Source organism: Cyprinus carpio, chromosome A16, assembly GCF_018340385.1.
Source record: "Cyprinus carpio isolate SPL01 chromosome A16, ASM1834038v1, whole genome shotgun sequence".
In the NCBI taxonomy this organism is placed as follows: domain Eukaryota; kingdom Metazoa; phylum Chordata; class Actinopteri; order Cypriniformes; family Cyprinidae; genus Cyprinus; species Cyprinus carpio.
Window position 1 is genome coordinate 11,874,939 of NC_056587.1, and position 17,326 is coordinate 11,892,264.

General features: G+C 39.4%; 1 protein-coding gene and 1 pseudogene across 1 annotated transcript; one reads left to right on the forward strand and one right to left on the reverse strand.

Annotated features, from left to right (window-relative positions):
• Window positions 1–1,573: 1,573 nt before the first annotated feature.
• On the forward strand, window positions 1,574–6,657 carry LOC109089990 (cathepsin S). The gene is made up of 8 exons (XM_042772669.1): window positions 1,574–1,724; window positions 2,416–2,541; window positions 4,378–4,500; window positions 4,955–5,107; window positions 5,318–5,542; window positions 5,713–5,878; window positions 5,982–6,084; window positions 6,251–6,657. The coding sequence occupies exons 2-8, from the start codon at window positions 2,419–2,421 to the stop codon at window positions 6,348–6,350; spliced, it is 993 nt and encodes a 330-aa protein (XP_042628603.1). The 5' UTR covers window positions 1,574–1,724; window positions 2,416–2,418; the 3' UTR covers window positions 6,351–6,657.
• LOC109051924 lies at window positions 6,567–15,433 on the reverse strand (annotated as a pseudogene).
• Window positions 15,434–17,326: the final 1,893 nt, after the last annotated feature.

The following is a 17,326-nucleotide window of genomic DNA, read 5'->3' on the forward strand; positions in this document are numbered from 1 at the left end:
CAATTTCCTTATTATTGGTGTTTACAGAAATTCAATTTTTTGCAAGCTGTACTCATTTGTGTTTCTTTTCAGAGCCTCAATCTTGTCTTCTGTCACAAACTTTTGGAAGTACTCCAGTGGGGTGAGGAGGGAGGTGGCATCATTGGTGATTTCTGAACCAGAAAAATCAGTACTGGGACTGATAAACTCCTTTTTCAGCCAGCGAAACCTGTCATGGAGGGAGGGGGGGGCTTGATGTCCACATCATCATTTGCTGGGCTGTCAGTGGGTTGGTGGGTTTCTTTGTCCATTTCACCTGCATTTTCATTCTTTTGAGTCACTTGCATCAATGTCATCTGAGTTCATTTCAAAATCACTCTCTCCATTTTGGACTGCAGCAATCACATCCTGCACACTGAATAGATGACCTTTCTGCGTTGGTGGCATTCTGAAATGGAAAAAGTAAAAAAATAAAAAAAATAAGTGAATAATACATATGGGTCTTGTATTGTAGTAGATAAACTGAAAGAATAGACAGTGTGGTAGACCATGTGTCAAGGGTAGAGATCTAAGTATTATCCATCAAAGTATTATCATTTCAATGCAAATGCTAATCAAAATTCCACTACTACATTAAAACAAAACTGTCTGGCTGGCCTATTATGCTCTCTACTTATAATACCAAAAGGAACAAATGCATCCCACCAGAGCACTTACAGGTTCATATTTAAGACCATTCACACCTGTCCCTGAACAAGGCAACGGGCATCCCCCCCCCAAAAATCCAGAACATTCAGAGCCTGTTTTTCTATCTCCTAATGCTATCAACTGCTACTTGGCCAACACTCATAAAAAAAATCTCAGGATCATTTAGAAGTTAAAAAACAAACAAAAAAACTACAAAGATACATGGAGTTTCAGATACTGCTCTATATGATGAAGTTTCAAATACCACACACAATTTTTATAATTGTTTGTGTTTGGTTGTATGTGTGATTTATGCTAATACTAAGTTTAGCACTAGATGGGGATATTTCCACTGTATTTGCGTGTGGCTGATTGTTCAGATTGCCCGAAAACAGAGCAAGAACCGTCTTTTACGAAAGATACATTTTGTAACATATGGTTGGGTAATTTTTTTTAGTAACAATTATTTAATCAAATTTTCTCTTTTTAAATAGTTCTATTGTGTGTGTGTGTGTGTGTGTGTGTGTGTGTGTGTGTGTGTGTGTGTGTGTGTTTTGTCATATAAGATCAACATTTTTAAATCAAAAGATTTAGGCTAAAGAAAAGACAGGTGAGAGTTGATGTATTTTCTAATCCACAGCCTTGTCACACATGGAAAGGCAGAATGTCATGAAACCTTTCAGATGTTCAGTCTAGCAGAAAGAGATTTTAGAACAGCTTTAAAATACTTGCTAATTTTTCGGTCTGGTTATCTGAACTATATTAATAAGTGGATCTCAAGATGCCAGAAATGTATGTGTATGGGGTGGTGGATAGATAATTCTGCTAGTCTGTTCTGATCCATCAATAGGCCTATTAATTTGTTCATTATTTATTTATTTATTTATTTAATTAATTATTTTAATCATAACAGGGCAAAGAGGAAGACAGCTGTGTCATATGACAATGGGCCGAGATTTGCACGTGATGGAACAAAATAAAAGTAAAGCAACCAGGAACTCATTCATCATCACCTCCTTTACCGTCGTCTAGAAGTGTAGCTTGACAGGAGTGCACAGGTGAGACGAGACATGTCATTTCGTTTTTTGTTGTTTACTTTCACATGTCTTTTTAACGAAAGTCGTTTTTGTTGATGTTCTCTCTCTCTTTCTGTCTCTAAAACAAAAAACAAAAATGATAGTACAGTTTGTATTGTTCAAAGATCCTGATCTTTCTGAGGATTCACTCATGTTGTCACTCACATCAGATATATATTTTAATTTAAATCCTTGCACTTTTTTTTCGCGCTAGTGGTGAAAAAGAGGAAAGGTTGGTTTTCTATGTGAACATCATGTAACAGACGTCTTTGGCCCTTGGGTCTCGTCTCTTTGCTTTTTCAGCTTCTCACGACATGTTTTATAAATGCTAATAATGTTACCTAATAATGTTTTATAAATTGTTTTTGTTTTTAAATCACAAATATGTTCGGTGTGAACGGCTCTTTCGCAGCTCACTGCTGTTTTAAGTTCCTCATTGAACAGAACCTGTTTTGGCCAGTAGGTGTGTGTATGTGTGTGTATTTTTTTTTTTTTTTTTTTTTTTTTTTTTAGAAGTCTCATTCACTGAAATAATTTATTAATATTGTGGATGATAGCCTATCTGACATATCAACCAGATATCAACATAATTCAATGAGAATATATTTTCAGATAAATTATTGATGTTTGAATGCTTGTTGGTATCTGTTATGAGCCGTTTTGATCTTGTCAGGCCATGATGCTCGGGAGCTTGCTGTTTGCTGTGTGTTGTAGTGCAGCACTGGCCTTTTTCAACACAAATCTAGACCAGCACTGGGAGTTGTGGAAGAAGACGCATAACAAGTTTTACTCCAGCAAGGTGAGAATATGAATTTAACAAGCATCTGTCAGATCCAAAAGCTGATATTTTACCTACATCTACCACATCCTTTTTTTTTTCTTTTTTTTTTTAATCACGTTTAGTTAGAAATGCAAAGTCTTCATTGTTTCCTGTCAAACTGGTAAAACTTGTTTCATGGGCTTATTTGTTAAAGAAATCATTTGTATTAATTTGAGTCTTAAATAGTTTGACCAGTGACTTCATTACTTTTATATATTGCTGTGTGCATATATGTAAATGTATGTGTGTGCATCTCAATAAATTAGAATGTTGTGGAAAAGTTCATTTATTTCAGTAATTCAACTCAAATTGTGAAACTTGTGAATTAAATTCATTACACACAGACTGAAGTAGTTTAAGTCTTTGGTTCTTTTAATTAATCTCAATAAATTAGAATACTTCACAAGACCAATTAAAAAAAAAAAAATTTAGTGAAATGTTGGGCTTCTGGAAAGTATGTTAATTTACTGTACTCAATACTTGGTAGGGGCTCCTTTTGCTTTAATTACTGCCTCAATTCGGCGTGGCACGGAGGTGATCAGTTTGTGGCACTGCTGAAGTGGTATGGAAGCCCAGGTTTCTTTGACAGTGGCCTTCAGCTCATCTGCATTTTTTTGATCTCTTGTTTCTCATTTTCCTCTTGACAATACCCCATAGAGTCTCTATGGGGTTCAGGTCTGGTGAGTTTGCTGGCTAGTCAAGCACACCAACACCATGGTCATTCAACCAACTTTTTTTGCTTTTGGCAGTGTGGGCAGGGGCCAAAACCTGCCGGAAAATGAAGTCAGCATCTTCAAAATCTGGTCAGCAGAAGGAAGCATGAAGTGCTCCAAAATTTCTTGGTAAATGGGTGCAGTGACTTTGGTTTCAAAAAACACAATGGACCAACACCAGCAGACGACACTGCACCCCAAATCATCACAGACTGTGGAAACTTAACACTGAACTTCAAGCAACTTGGGCTATGAGCTTCTCCACCCTTCCTCCAGACTCTAGGACCTTGGTTTCCAAATGAAATACAAAACTTGCTCTCATCTGAAAAGAGGACTTTGGGCCACTGGGCAACAGTCCAGTTCCTTCTTCTCTTTAGCCCAGGTAAGACACCTCTGACGTTGTCTGTGGTTCAGGAGTGGCTTAACAAGAGGAATACGACAACTGTAGCCAAATTCCTTGACACGTCTGTGTGTGGTGGCTCTTGATGCCTCGACCTCAGCCTCAGTCCATTCCTTGTGAAGTTCACTCAAATTCTTGAATCGATTTTGCTTAACAATCCTCATAATGCTGCGGTTCTCTCGGTTGGTTGTGCATCTCTTTCTTCCACACTGTTTCCTTCCACTCAGCTTTCTGTTAACATGCTTGGATACAGCACTCTGTGAACAGCCAGCTTCTTTGGCAATGAATGATTGTGGTTTACCCTCCTTGTGAAGGGTGTCAATGATTGTCTTCTGGACAACTCTCAGATTAGCAGTCTTCCCCAAGATTGTGTAGCCTAGTGAACCAAACTGAGAGACCATTTTAAAGGCTCAGGAAACCTTTGCATGTGTTTTGAGTTGATTAGCTGATTGGCATGTCACCATATTCTAATTTATTGAGAGAGTGAATTGGTTGGTTTTTGTTAAATGCGAGCCAAAATCATCAAAATTAAAAGAACCAAAGACTTAAACTACTTCAGTCTGTGTGCATTGAATTTATTTAATACGCAAGTTTCACAATTTGAGTTAAATTACTGAAATAACTGAACTTTTCCACGACATTCTAATTTATTGAGATGCACCTGTTTATTAAACTGGAATTGTCTGTTGTTTATATTGGCAGGATGAAGAACTGGGCAGGAGGGAGTTGTGGGAGAGAAACCTCGAGCTTATCACCCTTCACAACCTGGAGGCCTCCATGGGCCTGCATTCATATGACCTGGGCATGAACCACATGGGTGACATGGTGAGAACATGAGTCCAGTGTCCCTTTTTTTTCCCCTTTGCACTGCATTTCTTTTGTCCATGATTTTTTTTTTTTTTTATATGAATTAATGTATTATACTTGGTATTAATAAATGAATAAGTCCTGACATGCAAAACTTAATTTCCATGTTTCTATTTGTAGCATGAAGTTACTGTGAAATTTGAATAATGATTTTTGTGTGAGGGAGCAGCATGCATCATCCCTTTTATTTTTTTATTATTATAATTTATTTATTTTTTATTTTTTTGCACTATTTTTTTTTTCATCTTTTTTCTTCACAAAAGTTTCTAGATGTTTAAGTTAAAATGATATCTAGAAATTATACAGCATTAAAGTTATGCATTTTGCCAGACACAGGCTATATCAGATGCCTGGTGAAGCAAGTCACCATTTCATCTAAAACTCAGATTTTCCTATTTATGTTGATTCCCAGACAACAGAGGAGATCCTGCAAACGTTAGCCACGATTCGTGTCCCTCCTGGCTTTAAGAGGCAAACAGCAGAGTTTGTGGGCTCATCTGGAGCTGCTATCCCAGACTCTCTGGACTGGAGAGAGAAGGGATATGTCTCCAGTGTGAAGAACCAGGTATGATTATACCATATATTTTGAAAGAATACAAAAAAAATTATATTTGTGTCTGTATAGCTTTTTATTTCTTTTGATAGACCTGAGACAAAAGCAATTTTAAGACTTTCAGGTTCACATTATTTCTATTATATGTAGCTTGAAGGCAAAAATTCCACAGTTCTTGTTTCAGTAGTTTTAGTTTTATCTTGTTTCTCTCCTTTCTGTCAGGGTGCATGTGGTTCATGTTGGGCGTTTAGCTCCGTTGGGGCTCTTGAAGGTCAGCTGATGAAGACCACTGGAAAGCTGGTCGACCTCAGTCCTCAGAATCTGGTGGACTGTTCCTCCAGTTACGGCAATTACGGCTGCGGTGGTGGTTTGATGAGTGCTGCCTTCCAGTATGTTATTGATAATGGTGGAATAGACTCCGAGTCATCTTACCCTTATGAAGGAGTGGTAAGTTGTTTGTGAGGGTCCATGTGAAGACGAAACAAGTGATAATTACAAAAAAAGGAACTGTCACTGCAAGATTTTAGCGATATGTATGCAGACATTTTTGGCACATTTTTAAAAATCTGCAATCCATTCTTTATGAATATAATCTAATAAATATATGTGTCCTACAGCAAGGGCAGTGCAGATACAATCCATCTCAGCGTGCAGCAAACTGCACCAAGTACTATTACGTCCGTCAGGGAGATGAGGAGGCCCTGAAGCAGGCTGTTGCTAACATCGGGCCTATTTCAGTTGCCATTGATGCCACCCACCCTCAGTTTATCCTGTACCGCAGTGGTGAGTATGTCTTTTTCATCACATTTCAGTCAGACCGATTACCAAGTTTTCTGAAATTATTTATATTTTTCGTTGACAAATGTTATCTCACATCTGTCCACAGGAGTTTACAATGATCCATCCTGCACCACAAACATAAACCATGCAGTGCTGGCTGTGGGATACGGTGCGATTGCTGGACAGGACTTTTGGCTGGTCAAAAACAGGTACAATCAGAACGAGTGTGAAGTTTTGTGATCCTGAACTGACTGGGTCTCATTTTTGTTTTTTTGGAATGTACCAACTCAAAGTCTTATAAAAATAAAACAACTTTCAAACAAAACCCTGAAATTAATAAATGCATATGCTTATTGTTATCTTTTACTTTAACAGTTGGGGTACCGGATTTGGAGATGGTGGCTACATCCGTATGGCCAGAAACCAGAACAACATGTGTGGCATCGCCTCATACGCCCTCTATCCGGTTATGTAACTGAAACCATGTTGACATCTATGAATATAGATAAGAAATGTATTATTTCATAATTTAATTTCTTAGCTGTTTTTTTTATTTAATTTTTTTCATTTCCAATTGTCTTTTAAAGAAATCCAAATGTATTTTATGAATGTCTTACAATATAAATAAACAATTTTAAATGTTTTTTTTTTTTCTTATAAAGCTTTAAAAGGAAAAAATTATTTCAATCTATTCAGTGTTTACAAATGACTTGGTTTTATTCAGTGCAACATCACAACGAACAGTTTCACATGAGGTATTAAAGGATTTTTCAAGATCAGCACACAATGTCCAGTTATGATTGACATTTAGATTGCTGTGATTTTTACACCTTTGGTTGATTAGCCACATTCATAAGATAACACAAGGGAGAGAATGGCATAAAATGACACAGATGTTCACACCAGCAGAAAGAGATTTCAGATGAGTGATGGGTAAAAGAAAAAAGAAAACACTTGCTACCTTTTCAATCTGCTTATCTGAACTTATAAGAAATGGATCTCCAAATGCCAAAAATGCCTTGAGAGAATGAATTCTGTCAGCCTATGTTGTGATCCGACAATCAAGTTTGCTAAAATCATATTTTTATTCGAGTGATTCCTGGCACAGCTAGAACATAATTGCATCATATTTGCAGAGACAAACATAAGCTATTTAACATTTATTTTTGTCTCGATCTTCACTTTTACATGGTAACACTTTTTTTGGTTCTTTTTCTTTTTGGAGGGATAAGCAATCATAAGATCAGCAAGACCCCTCTCTTGCTCCGATTGTCATTCCCATTTGGTCTTTACATTGATAAATGTTCTTCAATCGCTCTCTCTCTCTCTAACACACACACACACACACACACAGACAAACAAGGTTCTCTCTGCCTGCAGGTATAGGGCTGTGATTTAGTTGTGTTCACGGATTGATTCCAGCACATTTGGCTATAAAAACTTAGTAACGCACAGACGCTCCCTGAACGGATGGGATCTTTGGTACAGTTAGGCTATATCTCAGCTACACGACACATCACACACAGTTGAGGTAGATGAAATTAGAGCTGTCGGGTAAAACAAAAATGGCCAAACGGGTTCACCTCAGTGGGACGGCGGAATGGAAATATCACTTCAGATTTAAACACTGTTGTAACTCTGTCAAATATATCTGAAGAGGATAAATACTACGAGAATATGGCGTGATTTATGTTCCTCTCAGTAAGCAAGAGGCCAAAATGTCCACTAGGAGGCGCCAAATACTAAATTACGTTAGACGCGTCTGCCATGATCTGCTAAATGTGATCTTCGGGACGCTACAAGTCGTCGAGTGATCTCTAACCATCTACCACGGTAAGTTTGCAAATTATTATAACCTAAATCATTACATCTCTACAAAAAGAGAGGCCCGGCTAACCCCCAGTGCTGCAACAGGGTGAGCTAGAGAGTTGAGACACACACGCTGACACCCTTTGCTCCTCGAGCAGCACGCCTACAATTGTCACTCATTAAACTTTAATTCACATCCCCAAACTCCCATTCACACCCCTCCCGTTCCTCACCGTGATTCAGTAATGCTGCCAGCCTCTGATCTGCCACCCCTCCCCGTGAACGCCCTAAGCCCATGGGTCCGACCGAGTGCAGAACGCCGGCCCCAGCAGCTGAGAGGACACAGATAAAAAGGGCCTCTTTGAAGTCGGCAAAAGTCGATGGCCTCTTTCATGGGCCCTCTTTCAAGTGTGTGCTGTGAAGGGGCCTCACTACATGCCCTGCAAAGGTTAAACACAGGGGAATGAGAAAGAGCATTGAAAAAGGGACAACCTCTCCCTCGACGGCCCACCCCGAGAGACCACGGCACAGCATGTACAATCATCGTACAGTAAATAATGAGGACTGCAGTGAGGAGATCACAGTTCAACAGCCTAAATATAGAATCATCTCGACTTCATAGCCACTGTTTTAGGATCACGCTGAGTCTCGATTTGTTCGGTCAGGCTGTGGCCTAAAGGGTCTAGTCATGCAGCACATGTGAACGATGAACATGGATGGGTACGCTAGCTTGACTATCGAGATATCTAACACAGCGTTCAGGAGGTGAGAAACACTGGACATTCAGAAGGACAAATATTAATCTTTGGTATTGGGACTCCTATCAGAGATAGGGTCATTTTTCACACACAGACAACACTGTGAAATAAATACTGATGGTAACTAGCAAATAAATAAAATAAATAGCTAGAAGATTGGAAATAAATACATAAATAATTATAAATATGCAAAGTGGTTACTCATGTTCAATTCAAGCTTTTTGTAAGTATTTTTCATCAGGGTCTTCCAGATTTTGAGCTTTTTCCAGTACGAACAGCCATCGGCCAGATTGTGTGCTTGAAATTTGTACAAAACAAAAAAACAAAAAAGTATTTCTCCATCTTCAGTGTGACATCTAAGAAATCATTTGAAATCAGATGGAAATTATGCAAGAGGAGAGAGCGTCCTGGATTCCTCTTTTCAGCCATTCTGTCAGCAGAATCTCACCAACAAGTTAAATGTCTGTTGCAAAAAGGGACACGGCTGTTTTTGTTTCGAATTCCTCCTCATAATGTCTGAGAGGATGCGACTCCAGTTCTGTGCTGAAACTGTAGTTGTCCCACTGACAGCAGATGCCTTTTTTGGACAATGAGACCTGGCTTTTTGTAACAAAGGCATATAAAAAGAAAACAAGCTCTCAAAAAATGTTCATATTTTGGTTTCAGCTTCTCTATCCAGTAGTTTTTTTCTCTTTTAAAGAATCTCTGAAAGATTTGTTTGCATCCTTCTTTGTTTCTTTGGTCCTTAATTTTCCATTTGTTGCAAAATCATCTCTCTCTCTCGAGAACCCTAAAAATATAATTTTGACTCTCTGTCTGTCATGATCAACAAAGAAAAACCAGAAACATTTGCACTGATTTTAGATGCTGTAACGAATTACAAAATTAATAGATTAAATATCTATTCAGTACCTTTTCATAACCCTCAATATGTTGATTTGTGAATGATTTGGGCTCATCCTTTGAGATTAAAGCTAAAATAATCAGTGCTAAAACTACAATCAAATCCTGTCTCGTCTAGACATTGCGAAGATCAGACTTAATCTTTGGTTTCATATGCTGTTGATTTGTATACACCCTTGATTAAAAATCTCAAACTCTAGGAGCTACAGGTAAACCTGTGCTGTGGAGAGCATAAAACGGCTCATTTTCCCATCATGCCGTGGAGCAGGTCACTGCTGGAGACGCGGTGCTGGACCCCGACGAGCCGGTGGAGGATGGGCGGCCCTCTTCGATCCAGCGGTTGATGTTTCTGCGGCGAGCGTTCATGAAGAAGTTGCTTACGGTGGAAAGCTCAAGGCCGAGCTGCTGAGAGATGGTGATCTGCAGGTCTTTGGTTGGTCTGTGGTTCTCTCTGAAAATGGCCATGAGAGTACGACGCTGCAGGTCTGTGAAGACTAGTCGGGTGCGCTTGGGCCCCTGGTTGCGTTCTAGCTTGGATTGCTCCTGCTCCTTACGCTTACAAGCTGAAAAAGAGACAGAAAAAACATAAGTTTACAAATAAGACCTAAAAAATCTTAACTGGTCTTTCCTTTATTATTAGCTGTTTATCTTTGTTATCTAATAGATTCTACACTTTGTTAATTGCAGAAAACATAAATAGTGTTTCATAAAGATCTATTCAGTGTAGATTTTTTACTTCTGACTTGCACCTTTAACAATTATATAATTTAAAAGGTTTCAAAGTGTAAACAGCAGAAAACCAAGAAAGATGCGCAGGTTGACAGTTATGTCAAAGGCTAAAATAATCTCCAATTTTTAAGATCTCACAATTGTTAAATATTGAATCTGAAGTGCAGCTAGTTTAATATATAATAATTAAGTCCGTCACTGTTATATGCTAACGATAAGGAAATTAGAGTCAAAAGCGAAAAAAAAAATCTTAAATTTTAGAGATCTCAACGTTTTCAAAAGTTAAACATTGCATCTAAAGTGCATCTAGTTTGAGAATAAGTCCTTTGCTATTGTAGAAGATCTTCGCTGCTATAGAAAAATGTGCAACAGATCAGGAAATTACAGTCGAAACCTAAAAAAAGATACTAAAATTTGAAAGATCTAAAAATCTTTCAAATAGAAAACATTGTACGTAAAATGAGCAGTCCTGTGCAGTAGAAAAATGTCAGTTGGAGCTAATGCTGTCAATAATCTGCATTTATATTTCGTGATAATTATCATATACCGCTATTATTGTTAAATAATATACTGCTTAATTAAATACGGCACTGGCTGTAGACCAGACTATTGCCTGAAAACCAGAGAGAGTCTCTATCAGACAACTGCCAACTTGATAGATAGATAAATGTACTTTATTGATTCCTGAGTGGAAATTCAGGATAAGGGAGATTAAGTGATAAAGAGAAAGACTGTAAATGTGCTGAACAATAATGATTTATATCGAATACAACAGAAGATGAACAAACCAGAAGAAACAAAACGTTCAGGACAGACTGTTGCCCTCAAAATGCACGTTTTAATGTTTCTGTTCAACTCCCGATTTTCTCTATCGGCCCCACTGGCTTTCGCCAATACAACGGCGACCATTAACTAAATGCTTCCTGATGTTGTAATCATGTGTAAAAGGTAGGAATTACCATGCTATAAATTCTGTGCTCTGCACCTTACACCCAGACATAAACATCCCCCAATAGAGTTCTTACGATTGTGGGAGCAGGCCCTAATCATGATGTATACCACTTGTCTCATGTAGCTGAAACGTGATCGAAAGCCTTTTTCATAAACCACCCCCACCCCCCAATTGCCTATCACCCCCCTCTCCCCCCGAAGCCGTACTCCCTGCCTACTCCACCCCCTGCTGATTTTTTTTCGGCCAGGGGCTGATAGAAATTATTGATTAAATCTGTGCTGCTCAGACTCCCCGACCTATAGAGGAGCTTTAACCCCTTTAGTGCTGGATGAAAGGGAAGCTTCTGTGTGCCAAACCACATTTATTGTCAATCTCTGCAGGGTGGCAGAGATCTAAACTTAACTATGCAATTTTTATAAAAACAGTTTGGGGCTGAAAATGTAAAAGTAACAGCATCAGTGAAGAAGCCTCTGCTATTTAAGCCGATTATATTTCTCTGATTCCTTAAGACAAGAGCTTTAGGCTTCAGTGCTTGTGTGTGAAATCCCAATGCTGTCCGAATGCTGAGCTTTAGAGTAATGATCTCTACCCTGCCCTGCGACTGAATTTCTCTCTGTTCATCTCTCTCCCAATCAAAGCTCGCACAGAACACATCCACACAAAAGACCTGAGGAAAAACTGAGTAAGAGAAAGAGAGAAACGATTCAGGATACGTATACCAGGATACAAATTTTAGGTAAAAAAATGTAGCTTATAAAATATTAAAATATGCATTCACTGTACAATAAATGCAGTGTCATCTCAGGCCCTATTTGCAGTACCAGTTTGCAGTGTGCATGAAACTGGGTAAAAAAAGTGCTGATGGATTTAAAAAGGATGGGTATTTGTTGTATAAACTCTTGTTAAAAATCACTGCATTAAAGCTGAATCATCATTAAATTTGTCGGTAAGTTGAACTCCTGCTGTCTGCGCGAGAGGATGCGTGTAGCTGCATGCATTCTAATGTTTGCTTACGCCGTCTTATTCACAGGAGGTGTGTGCTGGAGCCTTCTGCGTTGCTTTCCCAAGGAAATCAATACTAGCTAGTAATTAAACAAAGGGCATGGTGAGAAAAGTCAACACTCATGGAAAGTGGGTTATATAGGGAAATACAGTGGTGTCCACTTATGCTTTTGAGCACAGAAGCTGTGAAAAAAGCCTTAAGAAAAATCCATCAGATGGTGATTGGCCAACAGAATATTCACAGTCAATATCAATTCAAATTTATGCAGACTATTTCAACTAATAATCCAAGCCTAAATTATGCATTATGCATATAAAAAACAAACAAACAAACAAAAAAACATAAAAACAACAACAACAAAACATACCAAAAAAAAAGAAACCTATAGCTTGGACATTTTTTGTTCACAAAAAACAGGGCTTACGTTATCACAGCACCACTCAATGAACATTTACTGCCAGTAAAAATTTCCACAATGGCATGTTTAGCGACCACCACGGAAAACAACAGCAGGACACAGTACCACACAGGCCAAAGGGGCATTGATTGTTTCCTTGTATTTCGTTGCATGGAACACCCCTACGACTGAGGGCACAGTGGTCACCAATCAATATCTGTAGTGGTAATGCAAGCAGAATAATTCATTCTGAAGCATATTTCATGCTTAGGTGATTGATCGCTTGGGATTCGGAAAGATTTTGGGAGAATCTACGTGTTTGTGTTTGTCTCCCACCCCACAATCCTCAGTGGCTGCTGCAGCACGCCAGCCGACATTTTGAAAACCGCCCCATCCCTGCATCGCCACCCCCGCCCCCCCACCTTCGTCTTTTCTCATGTTACTGTTTTTCTCTGGATCTCTTTGTGTGCTTTGGACAACAGTTAAAGTTTCAGCCTCTTTAATGTCAAAACATTGTAACACAGCAAGATTCACTAGATTTTAAGTGAAATATTACTTATTTCTCAGTGGTATACAAAATGTTTATTTAGCACTATTGAAACATTTCAGTGCCAATATTTTACTGTAAGTTGAGCATTTGTTGGTCAAAGATAATGTTGTATCTGTGGTACTTGTTTTGTGGTTAATCATATATATATATACCATTTTCCATTGTTCTTAACAATACTCACATTCACTTATTAATTTTGTAATACAGATTTAATTATTAATTTTGGGCATTTGATCTGTTTCGCAACAACAGTCCATTTCAAATTCAATTAAACAAGCTCAAGCGTTTTACCTTCCAGACGTAAGGAGGCCATCCTTTGAAATTCTGGCTCCTGTAGCCAGCGGGACATCCTTTTGAAGGTTTCGCGGCCAGACTTGAGTTTCCCCCAAGGTTTGGGGTTCCTGAGCAGGTCTGACAGAGTGCCCTGAGACCTGCACAGAACCCGCTCTGCGAAAATGGCCTGTGGGATGCTGTACCTCTTCAGTTCAGTGATGATTCTCTGAGCCACATCTTTGGTGTTGATCTCCTCCCCTCCACCGCCGTTCTGTGAGCTGGCCAGCATGCCCTCCCTTCCCAAGCTGGTGCTGGAGGAGGAAGGGGAAGAAGAGGGGAGATCCCCGAGCTTGGAGGCCTGTTGGCTTGGGAGGTGGTGCTGATAACTCTGGTTGTATATATGGGGGTGGTAGGTGGGAGTGTGCTGATGGGTATCCATTTTGTTTAGCTGGTGGCTGACCCCATGCTCTCCCCCCAGAGACGGCGGTGACATCTCCCTCCCAAAGTCTGGTGCTGTTCGACAGATGTTACCCCCATTGCTGCCCATATGGACCTCATGGCCACCTGGAAGCATCTGGCTACTGTGTCCATTCTGACTTCCCAGGCTACCATAGCCATGCATGGCAGTCTCCAGGCCTGCACTGCCCAACGGTGGAGACAGACCCTGTCCCAAACCAAAGTCTTTTCCGTACGGTGTATAGTAGTTTCCTCCCAGGCCTCGATCTTCTCGCATGAGCGTGAAGCTGCCGATGACATTGATCACTGTCAATGCAGTGATTAAGATTATGATTGTGTTTGAATTTGTCATCAAAATTGCTTGAGTGTTTTAATAAATGTGTAGGTGCTTCCACAGCTGGTTGTTGGGTCCCTACTGTACCCCAGAGTTGCCATGCTGTGGTCATACGCGGGGCTTTGGTGGTCAGCCTCCAGGCCCATAGTGGGGCCTCCCAGAGAGGGACGAGGGAAAGCAGCCGTGAGATCCCGAGAGTGCAGCATGGCTCTACTGTCCTGACTGTGTGCCAGCTCTACGTGGCTGTGCACAGACATCTCACCCATATTACCATCCATATCTACACCGTCCTTGCTCCACTTCTTCTTTAAATTCCAGCTGATGTGTTTTTCTAACAGTCTAGAGTGTGGAGATGTGATCTAAAAACAGTTCCTGATGCTGTTTATATCTCAAAATCTGATTTCAATGTACTCTCAGAGACATTTCATCACAGTGGCACCATCTTGGGTCATGCAAGCAAATTCTGTGTTCCATAAATGCTTCTGAATTTATCCATGCGAGTCTTGCTTTTGCCTTGGTGACCAAAGCTGAAAAAGAGAAAGGAGGACCATGATCACTGTTTTATTATTGATGACTTATTCAGCTTTATTGATTAGTCACAAATATTATAATACTTGAACCACTATGATGATTAAATCCGTTACTAATAACTGTTTTTTCTATTAATAGCACTTATTTTGTCAATTTAATAAAATTCATTAAACTTTAAACAATCATATCGAGGTTTAAAAAACAGGTTGAGAAAATAATTAAGTAAGAATTGCTTACCTCAGAGCGTAGCTTATCCGACTGGATGGAGAGAAGCGAAACAGCCTCTCCAAAACACAATCAAAAGCCGATCATGGGATGGGTTATTCTATACACCTGCAGATATCCCGAGTTTACAATCACACAACAGCCTGTTTTATGTAACAACGACTTTTGTGTGTAATCGACAAATCTCGGTGTTCAAAAATAAAAGCAATGGCTCGGTCCGGTCCTTCACTCCCGTTATCCGCTAGATTCTCGCTGGACCATAACTGTCGAGGATGCAACACAAATGACGCGTAAAGCCGTACGATTTTGTCCGATGTCCGGACTTCGCTATGCTGCAACCGTGTCAGAAATGAGCGCCGATGTATGTCTAAGCATTGCGCTCCGTCGCTGTCATTATCTCTGTGGTTTTGCCCTTCTGTATCCTCATCGATCTCGGCCCCAACTCTTTCTCTCCTCTCTCTCTTCCCCCAGCCCCCCTTCTCTGTACGTCACACTCTTAAAATCTGACAGATGTGGGGTGAATTTACAACCCTCGTTAACTCCTTCCCTCCTGCGGACCTCAAGAAGCCATTGTCTTAGGTGGGGCTCGGGACGGTGTTCGAATTATACAGTTTCAGAAGAGATGACTTCAAAAACAAGAACACTAACATTTTCAGGGCTCAATCTGTTGAGGTTCTCGCGTAACCCAAAATGTCTTGTGTTGCCCCAATCACAATTATTCAAACGTCAAATAGGTAGGCTTTCTTAAAGACTTTGCAAACAAAACAATTTATTTTATCATATAGGCTACTTGAAATATGTACATCTTTAATAATGTAATGAATAATGACACACACACACACACACACACACACACACACACACACACACATAGCCTATTTTGCATTTCTGTTAGGTAAATTTTTAAATGCGCAGCAATACTTTGAGTCTAAATATAAAAATTGATGTAATATTGTATATTTAGTTTTACTTTTTCCAGCCCTTCGAGAATGGTGTTTATTTTTAGGTTTATTTTTGTTGATAATAAAATAGGTTTAAAAAAAAAATCAAAAATACAAGAAAAACACTGTGCAATTAGAAGGCCAAAGCGTTTATGTACTAAGCTATTAACTACAGTTTTATTTTCCCAAGCTAAGGGTAATTAACTGAAGCAACAAAGCGTATTTACAAGGAGTGGTTCTTATCAGCTGTCAGCCTACAGTGTAGTGGTGGACAATTAACATAAGAGTTTTCCCCTCAATCACAGAAGTGCTAAACAAGATCATTGCACTTGATCTATCAAGTGATCAACCTATGACCCTCTTTCTAAGAGTAGCCTACACGCGACCTTTCCTAAACCGCACGATCTAATAAGCAACAAAATTACACTTGTGTCATGTTTCCATTTAAAAAATAAATAAATAAAGGCATTTATGCTCCGCGCGTTTGTGTTGTGTTGGAGAGAGAGAGAGAGAGAGGTGGAAGTTTATGCGGGTAGGTGTTGAAACTTGGAATATTAATCAAATCTGTCTGTCAGTTTAATTTTTAGAGATGAGCAAAGAAAAAAAAATTCCAGTGCGATGTGGGACCGCTGTCTTCCCGCAGCAGATGCTGCGCTATCGATCCGCGCTGAGCAGGGCCGAGGGAGGGAGGGAAGGAGGGGTGTGTGTGTGTGTGTGTATGTGTGTGCGTGCGTGTGTGTGCGTGCAGAGAGTGTGTGGCTGGAGGTAAAATGGTCAGCTCTTACCGCAAAAAAGGTCTGTTTGAGGGTCGAGGTGAAAGTTCACTCGCTGCGGCTGGAGAGCTCGATAAAAGATATGAAAACAATCCGTTTCAGAGCGCATTGATAAGCCTACACCCTTTATAATCTGTTATTCTTATAAATAAAACACAAGAATTTTACTTTAACCTTTTAGTAATTTTCTTGTGCATTTTAAAGCCATTTAAAAAAATCCAGCATAGCATGTGGATTGAATGGGAAAATTTGTGCTGATAAATTCAGGTGAATTGCGATATTAACTCAACATCAGCAAGAACACCAAGAAAAATATTTTAAAATATAATATAGACAAATAACAATCAATGATCATCATGGATGGTTGTCTATACAATGACGTCTCGTTTCTGACATAGGCCTATCATGCATTTTTTTCAGGTGCACCAGGAAGGTTTATTATTATTATTATTAATAATATTAATATTATTTCAAAATAATTTCATAGCTCTTCTGCACGAATTAGGGAGAGCTTATCTGAGAGCTACAAGTTCGGCACCATGTAAGGCACTGCAGAATTATTAACAAATTCTCTCTTTTTTTGTCTGGGACACGTATCAATGATCAAACATTGTTCAAAACAAACCGTGGAAATCAAAACAGCGGCCAGCGAGTTAGTAAATTATTTATACCTCTCTATTGAGCTCTTTGAGCCTTTGGTCGAGCCACGTCCTCCTCCCGAGCGGTGTGTAGATCTAGAGGCCTGCAAGTTAACACGTACATGAGGCTTAAACGAGCAGATCTACGCAGACAGATACGAACAGTGTGTGTTCTTAGA

What these genes read in the sequence shown, in the direction of transcription:
- LOC109089990 (XM_042772669.1), top strand. Translation starts at nt 2,419, where the DNA reads ATGATGCTCGGGAGCTTGCTGTTTGCTGTGTGTTGTAGTGCAGCACTG. An exon ending in CTTACCCTTATGAAGGAGTG is followed by an intron (nt 5,543 to 5,712) that starts GTAAGTTGTTTG and finishes TGTGTCCTACAG; the next exon opens with CAAGGGCAGTGCAGATACAA. An exon ending in GTTTATCCTGTACCGCAGTG is followed by an intron (nt 5,879 to 5,981) that starts GTGAGTATGTCT and finishes ATCTGTCCACAG; the next exon opens with GAGTTTACAATGATCCATCC.